We start from the raw sequence: 16,771 nt of genomic DNA, 5'->3' as shown, positions 1-16,771 counted from the left end.
TTGTAATCACTTAAATGTGGGGAGTAAAAGTCATCGCATGAGAACAATGCCAATCACCAAACTACTTAGAAGTCCAATGTGAAAAATACTTCTCATTTGTATTAAGTTTCTGAACTATTTGTATATTTAAAAAAAAATGAAGGTAAGAAATTGTTCACTAAAATAAATTATTATAATAGACTTGTCCAAAGGAAGAAAAAAAACAAAGTTAAATCATCAACCCACAGTGCCCTAAGAGCTTATTAGGAATTAGGAATTCGGAAAATAAACTTTTTTTTGTATTATTAAAAGCATACTTATTAACTTAATTATAGATATAGGTTTATTCAAACAAAATAAATCATTAACCTAATTTTGTGTAGCAAAAGCCGTAGGCTCTGCGTTGGTGTAACGCAGAACCATAAATAAGCTTAAATTCGCACATTTCTACCCACAGAAAAAAACACAAAGCCTTCGACGGGTTATAACTCGTGGATGTAAATCCCATTGAAATGTATTCTTGTAAATACTTAGGGTATTTTACCAGCTGTAACTTCGCCTTCTTTGGGACGTGCTCCTCCGTATTGTTTAGCCTGAATTATTGTTCCGCGTTAAATCGACGCAGAGCTACGCCGTAGGGTGCGGCGTAAGGTACGCGGAGACGCGCGCCGTACGATACGCCTCTCCGCGTACCCTACGCCGTATGTTCTGCGTTGGAGTAACGCGGAACCATAAATCAGCCTTTACCTTCAACCATGACGTCATTGTTAGTTTTGGCTGGGTGGATCAAACCATCCCAGAATGGGGAAGGAATTCTAGGATAAAATTATTCAATACATATATTTTGATCAAATTATTTATCATATAATAGTTTTGATAACTTTTTTCTTTTTAAATTATTTTTCTTTAGCCTGACTTACCCCTCTGAGTATTGCTACCCCCAGACTAGGGTTGCCAACCGTCCCTTGAAAAACAGAATCGTCCCGTATTTATGAAGTACGCATCCCACATTGGGCTGAAAAAGGAAGCACTAGGTCTGTATTACTGCGAGAGTCAAAAAATAGTCATAAAATGCCAATGGAAAATAGCATTGAACTGTTGAGTTTATAAGTTATTTTTTTCTGTTTTAATACAACTGTAGCCTACAGTCATGGCAGTGGCGTCAGTCAAAGCTAAGGTATGGCAAGGTTACAAGTCACAGAACTTTACTATAGTATCAATCAACACGTCCAGCAAATACTGTAGCTTATCTGTACTGTGTGGTCAAGAAAATTGGAACTTTTTCAAATGCAGTCTCGCTCACTGCAAAAACTCAAAATCTTACCAGGAATATTTGTCTTATTTCTAGTTAAAATGTCTAATTTTTAGTCAAAAAATCTCATTACACTTAAAACAAGAGTCATCACCAGAAAAATAACTTGTTATTAGTAGAAAAATCTGCCAGTGGGACAAGATTAATCTTTTCCACTGGCAGATTTTTCCACTTATTTTAAGTGAAAATCTACTTGAAACAGGTGAAAATGGTTGTTTTTGAGTCGTGTCTTAAATGTAATGAGATTTTTTTTTTACTAAAAATTAGACATTTTAACTAGAAATAAGACAAATATTCTTGTTAAGATTTTGAGTTTTTGCAGTGTAAAATAACTAGTGAAATCGATCATGTTGTTCTGATTTGCATTTGTAGTTATTCTATATGTATTAAGTACCGTAATAGAATAATCAATACAAATAGACACAGAGTAATTCAATAAATGTATTTAAAAAACAAACATTTACATTTTCCCTTGAAGCCAAGGTGTGGCAGCTGCCATACCTTGGCTTACCCAATTGATGCCCCTGAGTCATGGCCTTTGAGGCACAAATGTGTTTCCACGTTTTCTACAGACTTTCAGTGTGCACTTTTGTTATTGCACTAAAAATGTGCACTATTACAGAATCGATGTTCTGCTTTCTTTCTATTGTTTTATATTAATTTATAAAATTTTAAGTTAAGCAGGACAGGTTTCTGTTTAAGAACGATACTTATTTTATTCAGTTCATTTTTTTATTTTGTATTAAAATGACTTGCTGGATAATAATTTGTTTTCCATGTGTTCATGGCATTCAAAAATATGTATATAATTCAATTCAGGTTCGAGTCAAATAGTTAAAAAATCGTTTCACTCACAAAAAAAGGGGTTTAAAAAATTCACCACGCCAGGAAAGGTGAAGGCAATCGGGTTGGCCGGCCCTGCCGATGAGGTGTCCCTTATTTATTTTTCAGGGAGTTGGCAACCCTACCCCAGAGGTACACTTAACCTTATTTCACTGCACTAGACTGTAGCCTAAAGTTTTGGCATGTTGCATGAGGTAAATGTAGGGGAGGAGGTTCTCTACCAAAGATGCAGCTAAAATGAGAAGTTGCTATAACATTGATGTTCCCTCCAAAACAGTACACTCGAGTTCTAGTGTGTAAGCAGACTTTGGAAATACAGCTTCGGTGTTATAGTGACAGTCTTTAGGTGCTTTCATACATACAGACTTCACTCAACTTAAAAAAATAGCTGGACTGAAATTTGCAAAAAAAATAGTGGCTTTAGTCCACATCAGTGTTTTACAATGGCAGCAAGGTGGCTTGAAGGTTAGTTAGCACTGTCTTCTGAGAGCAAGAAATGTCCTGGTTTCACTCCCAGCAGGTCTTTCTGTGCTGCATTTGCATGTTCTCCCCATGTTTGCTTGGCGACTCGGTCCAAAACCATATCTATGCCACTTTAAGGGTTCCAAAATCACATAGGAATCTGCATAATCTGTAAATTTAAGCATTTCTCCCTGTGTCTTGTGCTATAAATACAGACAAGAGGAGTAGGTGTCACATAAAAAGGGCTTTTCAACTTCAAAAATTGACATATCTATATGAATTTTACCAGTGAGGCAGAACCCACCTGTGGTGTGTAGTTTGGGCTCAGCTGTACGAGGAGCCATGAGGCATCGGTTCAAGGGATTCAGAGCAGGTTCAGGGGCTTCCACTCTGCTAGTCATCTCCTTTTAAGACCAGCTGGGACCGAGGGAGACCAGAACCCAGAGATATCAGTCTATATGTACAGTACAGTATATGTTGCGGTGTGTGTTGCATGCTGCTGGAGAAGTGATCCTTAGTAGCAGAGTTCTGCTACATGGTGTGATTTTGACAATGAGCCAGATTCTCTATGCCACTCTTCCTGCCAGTTGGCTCTGTCATGTGCAAATTGATGTGTATTTGCCCTGTCTGAGTGCCAATATATACTTGCTTCATTTCTTTAGTAGAGGGGAGTGGGCAGTCACTTCTTAACCCATCCATTCAGCCATGCATCGACTTCCGCTTATTGGGATTCTGGTGGCAGGAACAGCAGCCTAAGCAGAGAGGCCCAGATCTTCCCAGCCACCCTCTCTAGTTCTTCGGGGGGATCATGGTGGTGTTACCAGGTCAGCTGAGAGATATAATCGCTCCAGTGTGTCCCGCGTCTGCCCAGAGAGCTTTCCTCCCATTTGGACATGCCCAAAACACCTCTTTAGGGAAAAGGAGCCTGCCACCCGCAGGATGGGCCATGCGGGTCAGGTTCATCGTGTTATGAACAGCGGTCAAAGGCGTGGTCCTTGGCAGGCAGATCCTTCCACAAACTGGCCCTCAAGACGCTTCTATATAACAAACTGAAAGCATTTAAACCGAGACATTTCTGCTGGGACCACTTTCACTGACTAGAGTAGTCATGATACACAGCGGCTGACACCTTCCACCCACGATGAGACCCAAGGGTAAGGTATAAGTACACACTTAGTCTCAGCAACTACACGTGACCGGTCTCAAGTTCCAGCTGCTCAACTCCCTGATATGATTTTTTATTTATTTATTTATATATATATATATATATATATATATATATATATATATATATATATATATATATATATATATATATATATATATATATATATAAATTTCAAGCAGGGTTTGCATAAACTCTACGACCATCAACGAAGGAGAGTGTAAAATACTGCGTACATCAGCGAGGCTGCAACAGAAAGGTCATTGGTGTTGAAACACACACATGCAGCCATGAAGTAGCAGTTCAGCAATTCACATGCAAGCACAACGCAGCAGATGTGAGCCCTCCACTCACAACAACAGACAGATGGCCTTCAAATGTTAAATAGATTTTTCACATTCAAAGAAATGTGTCAATGCTGGCCTTGTGCATAAAGATCCTGCCTGGCTCCCCAACACGCACGGAATATACTTTGCTTTAAAAAAAAAGAGAAAAAAAGACACAAACACATGTTTAAACCCCCTATGAGCAGAGCTATCATTTGTATGTCCATCTGAAAAAAGTCTTCTGTAAGAGGTCCACAAGTGCCGGGCTGAAATAAACAACCTTGGATTTTAGAATTTAAGAGGTAGAATAAATGTTTATGTGCCCATCACCAGGCCACAGAAGGCCCAGATGATGAAAAATAAGGAACCAAATCAGTGACATTTTTCAATTCTGCCTAATCAAAACTGTTAATTAAAGACTAAATGACAGCCTGACAACAATGGCTCAGTAAACAATGATGGTACCGAATTGTTCTAAACACTCAAGTCCACATGCGCTGTCAAATTAGATATAAAAGAAATTAATCAAAACAGCATCCACTGTAATCAGCCTTTTCACTTAAACTTGCCATGTTCAGCAATGTTGAACAAAGGATGATGAGTTACATTTTAATCGAGTCGGATCCTGAACAGAAACCGTCGGATTGGAAGTGCACAGGACACACGAAATGAATGCGGAGATCATTGGGCGGTCTTTGAACTGGGATCTTCTCCGCCTGAAAAATGGGTAAATTATATGAATAATCTCAAATAGCTGTTTCTGGGGTTTGACTGGGTGTAAAGACAGTACACATCTACTGTACCACAATGGGCATTGTGATGGTTGACTGCATAAGCGAGAGCGAGTTAACGTGACCTATCAAGTCCCAAATGCCAAATTTGTTATAAATATGCAAGGCTGAAATACGCTGCGCTTATAAATGTATTTTGAAAGAGATTACATTAAAGTGAGGTTATGTGTAGTTACTCGTAAACACCCCTGATCTGTTATGTCACATCGCTGCTGCGGTTTCTCTTAAAGAAGGCGAAATCTACTCAAACGCTTGAATCAAGGGCAGTGGGACTTATCTTTTCTTGGATCGAGAAAGCTTCGTCAGTTCAAGTGTCAAGTCAGTTCTTGAACTGCCGGTGCTTTCTGGATGGAAAGTGGAAAATCTTCAAGAACCAAGCAAAGGAAGTCCAGCTGCTTTTGATTTATACCATGACCTGGATGACTGAGACACTACCACAGCTCGGAGTGAAATATGTTTTAAAAATACTCAGCACATCGTCCGCCCATCAAATCATGGATTTAATGTACATTTTTCCACTGCCGTGTCGAGGGATTATGCAGTTCTGTCCGGGCTTGACTAGTGATACTCACATTTAGAAGAAACAAAAAGATTTTTTGCCAAGGTGTCAAACGTTTAGATGTTCTAAACCGTGCATTGATTGAGAGGCAATACAAGCTGCCTACCACTGTTAAACACTGAAGAAATGTTGAGGTAACCTTTTGTCGTCTGTGTCGAATATTTTTATTTTTTTTCCTCCAGGTAGATAACTGTTTTGTCTGACCTTTCAAGGAAAAAGAGAAAGCTTGACTGGAGCCGCTTGACATTTTGGTAATCTATTGCCTGCATTGATAAGAGGGCGGGAAAAAAGAAAAAACATTTTGCTGTGAGGTTCGCAGACTGACTGGATGTCTACTGAGCGCAGAAAAATCATTTCAGCCTCCTCTGTGTTTCACTTGAGGCTGTTTTGCTTTCATTTGCAGACTTTAGGTTCGCTTCAGAGTAGTGCAGTGTTCGGTTAGCTTCCTTTTGTAACAGGTGTGAGAAGAAACAATTTACTTTTGTTTTGTACTTATCTTTGATTTTCAGATAAACCCGAGGTGAAGATCGTGGTGGCGTATCCTGAAGGTTTACCCAGGGAGGGAGACAATCTAGATTTGACTTGTATCGCTGAAGGAAAGCCACAGTAAGTTTTTATGGGGATCGACACACTTCAGGACTCCCATCACTGTCATGTCCACTGAGCAGTATATCTTTTTTCTCTGCCACCACAAACACCCCTTTAACCTTTACATTTCATTGTACCATTTAAATGTTACCAGTTGTTAGCATGCCGTACACCATTAGACGGGAGCTGCCAATAGGCCTCCTCTGCCGATCTCGGATCTGACCTTTATTTCAGATTTCTAGCATGGATAGACAGAGCCTGAGTGATGTGTGTGGTATTTGTGCTCTCCAGTCCCCATCGGATCAACTGGCTAAGAGTGGACGAGGATGTGCCGCCTCACGCCGTGGTCACCGGCTCTGATCTCTATATCGAGAACCTCAACAAGTCCTACAACGGCACCTATCGCTGCGTGGCATATAACGATGTAGGAGAGGCCTATGACGACTACACCCTCTATGTGTATGGTAGGTATCATTCTGTGTCTACTGCACTCGAGATTACTTATTTATGTTATTTCATTTTATATTTTCTTAGGCCTGGAACATCATTTACTTCAATACACAGTCTGTATTACTTATACGCTTTGTTAAAAGCATTTGATTTAAGCATTCAGGATTTATAGAAAAATGTATACAGAACGTTCTCCCACCAAACAATCACATTTAAAAAAAAAAAAAAACTGAATATGGCTGCCATTAACAAATCAGCAAAGAAACAAATGTTGAAGGTTTGAATTGTCTGCAGTATTTGAAGAACGCATTTCAGGGGAAGTGGTCGGCTTGGCTTCTGCTGGCATGCCAGAAATCCAGGTAGCTGCTAGAACCTCAAGACAAAGGGAAAGGGGGGGGGGTCAGATGTAAATTTTACATGGTAGATTGATATTTTTGAAGCAACAGAAGGCCAGCAAATGAACCAGGTGGAACCTGTTGTACGAAACAGCATGCATTGCCATATGCTGTATAGTCAGCACACCCACAGGAAGCAAACGCTCATATGGTCATCACAAACTTTCAGACACTAAACTTTTACTTTTCACCTTCAAACTCATCTGCTTCAAGTGACTTGAAGTAATTCATCACAGTTTCCATAAGTTCCCCATTGTGTTGTTGTTGTCGGATTATGTCTGGAAATGGGCTCTAAGTCTGGATCTGAGTATTTGGATATTGTTAGGTGTCCACTTTTCAACACGGGTATTGGGATTTCTTTTCTTTTTGTAATGCGTTTGCAAACAGCCAGCAGAAAGATTCAGCACTCTCACTCACTGACGGCCATGAACGCCCCCTACAATAATGCTTCAGTTCATTTTAGTTGTTAAAGGGGTGAAAGCCTGCCAGAAACCTCAGCTGTGGGGTACGCTGTGATGGAGTGATGGGTTTCGACTGGTATACAAGTAACTTTGCATCTCGCTCGCTTCCGTTGAGCAATCCTGGGTTGGTCTTGAGCACAGTAAGTCCTTCATTGTTACGTGTCTCTCAGTCTCAGGCGTTTCTGGTACACTCTTCGGTGCAGCGGGTGTATATCTCTTTCAGCGGGGTGTAGCTCTTTCCTTCAGTGCCGTGTGTGTGTGTGGGACTCATTTTTTCGATATGAGTGTTTTCATTGTAATATTCTGCTGAAGCTCCGGATACCCATAAATTGGTATTCGGGCGAGTCCTAATGGGCTGTAGTGATTACTCCTGCTATCTAGCACTTTGTTTTAAATAGGATCAAGTTTCACTTTGTTTGTTGCAATGTTTACTGCTGTTGTTTCTTTTTCTTTACATGGTCTATCTTTTAAACCTCTATCACAGCAGATGAAAACTAGAGGCAGTCCATTGGTTATTGCTATTTACTATATTATTACTATACATATCGTATTGCTATTTGACTTGACAGTAATGTCGGTAGAGTTTCTGCAATCAACCCGTAAAGGGCCAGAGAGGGACCATCCATTCCAGGGCTTGACTTGAAATGCCATATACACTTGGCTGCTCTTGATTAAACTCCCTCCTTTCACGCCTTGTTTCCTTTATAGCTTAACATGACTGCTATCCATTTTACATTTGCCATTTCACAACTGCAGTATTTTTTTAACATATCAAAACACATGTAAAAATTAAAATGAAAGAAAATCCAGTTAAAATCTTTATTTACAATTGCTGGATGCATTTGCAGGTAGAGCTGTTGAAAGACAACATGAGGATCTGCCTGGAATCTCCTTGGGGGAAAGGCAGGAAGGAGTAACTGTGTGACGTTTTTAAAGCACAAAATAACCTTGCAGCACGACGTCAGCAAAGCACACAGGGACCTTAATTTCCTGCCTTTGTTTGCTGGCAGGTGTGATGGAGATGAGAGAATAATACATTTTCAGCAGGTGCAGCTTGTTGGTGGTGAGTTTAGCTTTCTATCTGTGGAGAGCTTGCTCCCTGCTGTTTGGAAAAGCATTTCATATTTCACTCTCAAGTTTCAATTTGTTTCTGCTCATGTGCCAAAAAACATTGTCTGCCAGTGACCGTTACTGGACACCAAGAAATATAGGTGTGACCAACATGCTCATGTGCGCTCAAGCAATGTGTGAACAAATGTATTTCTGCATCAAAAATGAAGGTGGTGAAATGGGTTTTTGTATCTTATTTATTTACTCAAACGCCTGTTGTTTTTGGAAAACTTAGTGCAAAACCAGTTTAGATGTTAGATTGGGTATATTCTCTTGTGCCCCCATAAAAATGACTGGATGATGCCAAAGCACATTAAGGCCATATGGGGGAGGGAAAAATGTCTCAGAGTTTGCAAAAGTTGCAAGAAAAATCTGAACAGTAATTATTGATCTTCTTTTTTGGGGTAAAGGAAGTCAGTCCCATCATTTCAGTGCTACTTCAACTGTCAATAGCTACCTCAGGTTCATATCACACTGAAACACGGCTGCATTGTTCACAACTGTGGCTTTTTAAAGTTTGCATGCTGGTGATAATATTAGGTTTTTAAACCAGACTCAAGCAAACGTTTGTCCAACAGGAAAATTAATGTTTACATTATGCCTCAGATATACAGTCTCTTTGTTCTGACCTGAAAGGGTTTTCTTAAAGATTTGCAAAATCAATATTTATAACTTTGCAAAGTGAGATTTTTTAATTAAAATTTCTTAATTTATATATTCACTATTTCTTAGAATTTGTGATTTTATAAACTCAGATATTATGTTTATAAAGTCAGAATTTGAGTCTGAATTTATTTGTTTATAATTTATTTCTAAGTTCTAAGTGAACTTAAAAATCACTAGATAAACTTAGAAATTCTGACTTTAAAGTCAAGAATTCAGATTCTCTCTCTCTCTCTCTTTCTCTCTCTCTCTCTCTCTCTGAATTTTAGCCCTCACCCTTCCCCACAATTGGTTTTCCTCAAATAGCCCTATAAACTGTTGAAATATACCAAATCACTAATAAAGCATCTACAAATATATGTTTTACGCAGTCACATACCAAAGATGGTTGCTTGTGTTTTAGTCATGTTTTTTTTTTTAATATACCAGTAATGAAAAAAAAAAGTATGTGACTGTAGTGGGCAAATATACTGTAGATGTTTGGACAAACAGCTACATAAAACTTTTTTTCACAATGCTATTATTAACTTAAAAAAAAAACAGCCAAAAAGAAAAAAATAATGTGGAAAAGTCTAAGCACCCATTTACTGCTTCCAAACAATCTATGGGGGTTCGTTCAGCCAGGCTTTGCTGTTTTGCTGACAGGCTACGTATGGGACCGTGTAAACACACTGCAGGTTGTCTCTCTGTTGATTGCCCTCATGGACGACCAAATGAAAGAAGCAAACATATTTGGACTTGAGGCCCTGCAACTTATCATCCACAACCATAATGGGAACTGCCCAATGCCAGCTGATATTCAGTAGTTGGGTTTGGTCTAGATTTATGGTAAATTATTGTCAGGATTTGACATTTCCCTGTTTTGTTTTGTAAGCCCATGTCCCTGAGTTTCAGTTCTGTCAGTGGCGATTTTAGTCTGTAAATTTTGGTGGGGCCATGCTGGAAAATCTTATGCAATCAGTAACAAGTGAGAGAAGGGACCACAGCACCTTTGACCACAAAATTGCAGCTGAATAATGCCATCATCACACAAACAGTGCCAATCTAACGACATATATTATCATATCAATAGCGCTACCAAATGGGCAGTGTTCAAGAGCTCATATCAAATACTCAAGATCGAAACAGCAACGTGACAACAATAAAAACACAATGCACAAGCACGACCGTGCACGAGCATGGCGTGTACGGCGCACATACAATACACAGCAATTAATATACAAAGCCACCACACACAGTATACCACAGCCAAACAGCCATTTCAGCACCACAGACAGGTAAACAGCTCCATCAGCGTCGGGGAGCCCACGTGAGGTTGTGTCCCCCCCACACCCACACCCACACATGTATCACCAGTTGCGCATTACACAAAGTCCACTATTATTCAAAGAATATAAGTACATGATCAGTTCCACTATAAAAATCTGTTAGACTCACCGTTGACGATCACTTCTTGAAGAGGAATGATGCTCTGGGGTCCTTCATATGTGCAAACTTTTCCGTGACCTTGCTGTTAAAATGCTGTTAAAATCCAACAGTCCTTTTTTGAGTTTCCTTTTGAACCATTCCTTATTAAATGTCCTCGTTTTGTCTTTTCCGGCTTGAGAAATGGTTAAATCATCCGGTCGATGTGGTCCCAAACGTTTTATTTCCAACTTCTGCTCAATTGATAAAGTGATAAATCGCACACTCACCAAATAGTCAACTTCATTCATTTTGAAAGAATGAAACGTCACCTATCAATCAAAGTACGTATTAGCCATAGACAGCATTAGCCGAGCTAGCATGGCATGTGCAGAGCCCACCTTTGCTTCAGAGCAGCCCATGAGAGGCGCTCTGGGGCCCTGAGCTCCAGGCCCCACTGTCGAAACGAATGTGTGCGCTGTACACGCGTATGCGCGCGCAGCAGTTCACCAGTTCACAACATTACAGGCAGAGGTGCCATCTCCGCTGTGCCCCACCGAGCGGAAACAGAGGAGGGGCTGGATCAGGCAGGGCGAACTATTTACACACAGTTACACTACAAAAAGTGTCAGCAGATGAAATTAAGTTGCATCAAATGAAAACTGCGGATATTTCATTGGAGACAAATTTATTATGAACTTATGTTTAATGACACATAATCTTCCCCTGCGCAGCAGCGGCCTCTGGTGGGGCCGTGCCCCACCGGCCCCTAATGCAAAGACGCCATTGGTCTTGACCCTCCTGTTTCCCATCTGCCCTGATTGTCTGCACCTGTGTCTCGTTATCCTTTGTGTAGTCTTGTCTTTCCCCTGCTCCTCGCTGGTCCGTACTGTTTGCTCCCACCATGTTTTCCTCGTCAGGTTTACCCAGTTTTCTTGTTCATGTTCCTGTTCTGTTTTTGATCCTGCTCAGCAGCGCTTTTGGTTTTGTTTTTACAAATAAATCTAAGTTTTTTGGAACTCCTGCCTCCTGCTCTCCTGTGTTTGGGTCCTCACCAAAACCAATCCTGACATTTATGTGTTCACAATGCCAATAGGTAAAGAAAAAAAAGCGATATGTTTTGCTAGGATTGATGATTGTGTTTGCCACAGCAAACCACGACTTCAAGTTCCTGCAGTTAAAGGTAGATTTACAGCTTCTGAATCATGGGGTTACTTGGAAATGCCAACATGATGTTAAAACTGGGCCAGCTCTATAGCCACTCAGTACCTAAATCTAAGACCATGGTTCTTTGTTGGAAGAGGGTAAAATGCCCATTCAGGGTTTGGAGTGAGGTGCTGCCTCAAGTGGAGGAGTTCAAATAGCTTGGGGTCTTGTACCCAACAAGGAAAAGAATGGAAGCATAGATTGACAAGCAGAATGGTACGTAATGCAGACTCTGTACTAATGAAGATGAAGAGAGAGCTGAGCCAAAAGGCAAGGCTATCTGTTTGCTGGTTGACCAACATTTCTCCCCTCAAATATGGTCATCAATAGTAGCCAGTGACCAACAAAAAGGATATCACAGATACAAGTGTCTGAAATGAGTTTTCTCCATTTTCTCCAAGCTTTTGATTGTTTTGGCTAAATAAATTAGAAATTCAGCATCTGAGCCATGTCTTTATCTTCCCATTCTCTAACCTCATTATCTATGCAGGATTCTGAGTGGGTGGGGAGGCTATGATAATGAGGCTCTGTGCTGATTGGCTGCCTGAATGACGCGATACACCGCTATGAAAAAATGGCGGAAGCTCCTTCTGGCGGAGTTAGTTGTAGGTGTGGTTTCACGCATCGGAGGCCAACCTATGTAAATCGCTCCTGTCGTACGTAACGACGGGAGCAGAATCTGAACGGCTCGTAGAAGCCACATGACACTGGATGGCTGATCCGGGCGGCTGTACAGACACTGCAGAATTTGGTTGCTTTCCTCCTTCTCTGAGTTGGCAGGCTGAGGGGAGACCACTTTATACATGTTAAAGCAAGAAAAACGTGTTTTTCATAATAGGTCCTCTTTAACATTGTTTAAATCTAAATTCAGAAGGGTTTCAATAATTTAGTCAAAGATAGCTGTAAACAAATGAGTTTGAGGGTGAAAAGTTCCGTCGTCTGAGAGGGGTTGGGGGTAGAGTCCCTGCTCATCCACATCAAAAAGAGCCAGCTGAGGTGGTTCAGATATCTGCTGAGTACGTCCCCTGGATGCCTCCCTCCAGAGGTGTTCTGGGCATGTCCGCCCAGGAGGGGGCCACAAGCCAGACCCAGGGCACTGTGGAGAGATCATATCATTCGGCTGGCCAGGGAACGCTTTGGTGTTACCCCGAAACAGCTGGAGGAGGTAACCGGGGAGAAGGCGAGTGGGCCTCCCTGCTTAAGCTGCTGCCCCTGTGACTGTTTCTGGATAAACAGAAGTCAGTGGAGGGATGGATGGATGGATGGATGGATGGAGGGATGGATGGATGGATGGATGGATGGATGGATGGATGGATGGATGGATGGATGGATGGATGATGGATGGATGGATGGATGGATGGATGGATGGATGGATGGATGGATGGATGGATGGATGGATGGATGGATGGATGGATGGTTGAACGGATGGACGGATGGACAGATGGATGGATGGCTCTATTGGTGTTAAATAAATAATGCAGGTTAATGATTGTTGTTTTAAATGAATAATCAAATGTAAAACAGTATTATTGTGTGATTTCATAATACAAAGCTCCACAATGATCAAACAATTTTTATTATGTTTTCACACCACAAAAAAAAGATTAAAAGAGCATGTACTTACATGTCCACATTACTGTAGGAAATGAATGCACATACTGAGGATCCCACCCATCTTTTGCTCTAAGCTGCTTCACATGGATGCACAAGTGTTAAATGTTCAACTTATAGATTTTGAGAATTAACTTTTTTTTATTATCATTTTTGTATTTTTTAAAATGAACTAGTTTTTCAGTTTTTGGAGTCTCGTGTCTGCGACAGACTGGATTTTGTCACTTTGCACTTATTTTAGGATGATGGAAACCCGAAACCTTTAATGGACTTACGTACTTTAACATCAAACTGCACAGTAAAGGAATTAAACAGAAATTAACAATAGTTTTTTCCGACTCGTGTTGTTTGTGGTGTTAGGACTCATTGTTTAAGAGGCAACAATAACAATAATTATTATTTAAATAAATTGGTATGATGTCTGGACATAAACACCAGGAAGAGACAGGGAACCCCTTTAAAACAGATGTGTCTGTAATTAAATCTGATTCCTCTCGTTCACACATACTGTTAGTTTTTGTGTCAGTTTACACACCATCACTCATATTTTATCTTCACATGCACAGAATCTCAGTGTCATAAGAGAATAGTTAAGGTTTAAAGTGTCATGCTAAAAGCTGCAAATGCAATTTTTATGGGTTTTGCACGAAAGCTGATTGCAGGTTTCATGAAATTGTTTTGATTATTACTCAGCCAGCTTGTTTAGGTCATGCTGACAGGGATAAACAGTGTGTCAAAAACCAACAATTTATCATTTATTTGTCCGGCTGATGAGCCAATATTTATGACACTTGCTGAGAATGTGGAATTGTGAAAATAACTGCATTTGAAATGGTCTCACGTCAACATCATCTCATGAATCGTAGGGCGGTCACCAAATAGCATTTTAATAGACAGACAAGGTCATGTGCAGCGGAAAGTAAAAAAAAAAAAAAACTATCTAGTGCACTTTTCCTTTTTTTTTTAAAGAACAACCTGGTAGTAAATTTTTACACTTGGAAACTTTGGAAAGTTCATGAAATTACCGCCGTCTGAATAGTCGTACATGTCTTTAAAGCCACAAATGGGCAGAAAAAAATAGCTGTGAGGGGTTTTGGGGTTTTGTCTTGGATTTAAACACAGCAGGACTTCACTAATCCAAATCTCTGCGGAACAAAGGATTCTGAAAAGCACGGCTTTTCCAGTTTGTCCTTGTTGAAATCGCTTCAACTTGTAAAGAATATGCTCCAGCACATGGCCGGCGGAAAATACACAAATTTCGTCATTGTTGTGTCTAATAGGTTGTTTAATTTTCAAACGAACAATGTGTTCATTTCACCAGCAAAAATGTGTGATTTTGTCAGTGTGACACAGGTTTTCTGTGACTCTGATAACTCTACGACGCCATGGTTATTCATCATCATGCTCTGCCAGGCAGATGATGACATCTGCTAGTTCCCAATGGGCCCATAATGATCACTTCCAAACAAAAGGACAGCATATGCCGGCAAATAGCTCACTCAAGGCAGATTATCAAGCTATAACAGCTAAATTCCTCATAGTTGAGAGAAGATTTTCCCAAAATTAAGAAGTATTGGACTCTGTCTCTGGGTAAATCCCCTCTGATTCCAGACGAGTAGATACAGTATGTTTATTTTTAACTCACCTACACAGCAATTTAATGTAGTATTATAATATTCCAATAGTAAAGTAGTTTTCACTTAATTACCTGCAATGTTTGGGACCTTGCAATATTATGTGGATATTGAACTCCATGTCCCATTTTGATCTGTGCTGCCTTCATAATACTTACATGCATGACTGAAAGCAACCGGAAGCAAATATTTTCTGATCCAGAATAAACTAAAAGTATCAGTGTTTGTACCTTTGGCTGGACTCCTTCAATTAGTAACATCGTATCCACATATTTTACCAATTTCCATTATACACAGTTTCTGTGGTGTGTGAGCGGTGTAAGCTTTACGACCTCAGCTCGCTGTAATGAGACACAGGAGATTGGTAAAAGGTGCTCAAACTGCACATAATTATATCTGCGACTCCCACTCCTCTTTTCTGGAGGATTTAATGCCAGACAAAATCATGTTGTGGTCCATGTGAAGGTTTTTTTTTTTCATCTCGCACTAATCATGCTTCTGACAGTATAACTTAATTAGTGTTGGAGCTACACTGTCGGTCTTAGCATGATAACCTTGTGCTATAGAGCCTTGCAGTAGCAACGCTCAACCTCAGCTATCCATCACTGCACCCATCCCTGTGCTTGTTTCACTAAGTCCCTTTTTTTTTTTAATAAAATTACCATTCTTCTCTCTTTTTCACCTTTTTCCTTTCACAAACGCCTGCTTAGACCACAATACACCTGTCAAACAAGAACATGCAACAGATCGTTTTATTTAAATTTCTTGTTTTTGATACCCATTTGCTTATGAGGGTTATTGATGGAGGCAGGGTGAATCCTCCATCAATTCTTCACACATTGTCCTGTCACACTCTACCTCTCCTGCTCCTTCAGGCTCTTCCCATTTCAAAAAGACTAATGAACTTTCACTCCGTGGCAACCTGAATAGGTGGGAGGCTGATGTAATTCCACATCAAATCAAGCTCTATTGTGCCATGTGTATTGTATGCAGTTCGACAGAAAGGTGGAGAAAGTGGCTTGTCATCCTGTTCTCCATGAGAGTTTGTCTGCATCAGCCTGTGAATTGTGCCCCCTAGCAGGTGTGTGGTGCAGGAGAGAAGTGGCCAGAAAGAAGCCTTTTACTCTCAGAGGTGACCCGGTGATATAACTCACACATGCCACTGCTCCATTTACCACCACGTCTCTGCCCGCGATTGCCTTTTTAGATCTATAAATCCTCAATGGACAAAGAGTCAAAGATTCACAGGGCACTACATATGTGGGGTTTGTCAGGGTTTTGACATAACATGAACAGAAAAGACTCGTGGGTTTACCTGCTCTTCCTTGGCTTGTTGGGAAACCATGTCCTTGTGAATCACACTGCAACAAAGTTTTGGGAGTGACCGCAAACACCAGAAGCCTGTTTTGTTATTGTTGTTGTTTATAACAGGGATTCATTCGATAAATAAATACACATAATCTTAATGTGAAAATCACCAGTGCAAAACTTAATGCAAAAAGAACTTTTAAGCAAGAGAAACAAATAAATATAATGAAAACAAGCAAAACCTCTTCCCTGCTGTCGGGTTGGCAGGCAGGTTTAAGCAGGCATAGATAAACAATTTATCCTACATTGTTTCACTTTATGCTTAAATTTTCTCATATCAAATTCTTCACTGATACAAATGTTTTCTGAAAATATGGCTTCTCCAAAACACACTCATATTTCAACCCTCATAATGCTGAGGCCAGAGTCATCCAGCCTGGAAATTGCCCGTGGAGAATTCTTGTTCGTCTGGATATTATATGTGCCACATCCTATCCTAGCCTT

At 40.3% G+C, this 16,771-nt stretch overlaps 1 protein-coding gene across 3 annotated transcripts in view; it reads left to right on the top strand.

Moving 5' to 3' along the window:
- Window positions 1-16,771, top strand: part of cadm1b (cell adhesion molecule 1b) — a 247,132-nt gene that overhangs the window by 209,751 nt on the left and 20,610 nt on the right. For all 3 annotated transcript variants that reach the window (XM_061719563.1, XM_061719562.1, XM_061719561.1), the window contains 2 exons: window positions 5,947-6,043; window positions 6,317-6,489. In XM_061719563.1, coding sequence (XP_061575547.1) covers window positions 5,947-6,043; window positions 6,317-6,489 — 270 coding nt within the window. The remainder of the gene's footprint in view (window positions 1-5,946; window positions 6,044-6,316; window positions 6,490-16,771) is intronic.

This window comes from Cololabis saira, chromosome 4 (assembly GCF_033807715.1).
Source record: "Cololabis saira isolate AMF1-May2022 chromosome 4, fColSai1.1, whole genome shotgun sequence".
NCBI lineage: Eukaryota > Metazoa > Chordata > Actinopteri > Beloniformes > Belonidae > Cololabis > Cololabis saira.
Note: the sequence above shows the minus strand (reverse complement) of the source record. Positions and strands in the feature narration are given on the sequence as shown.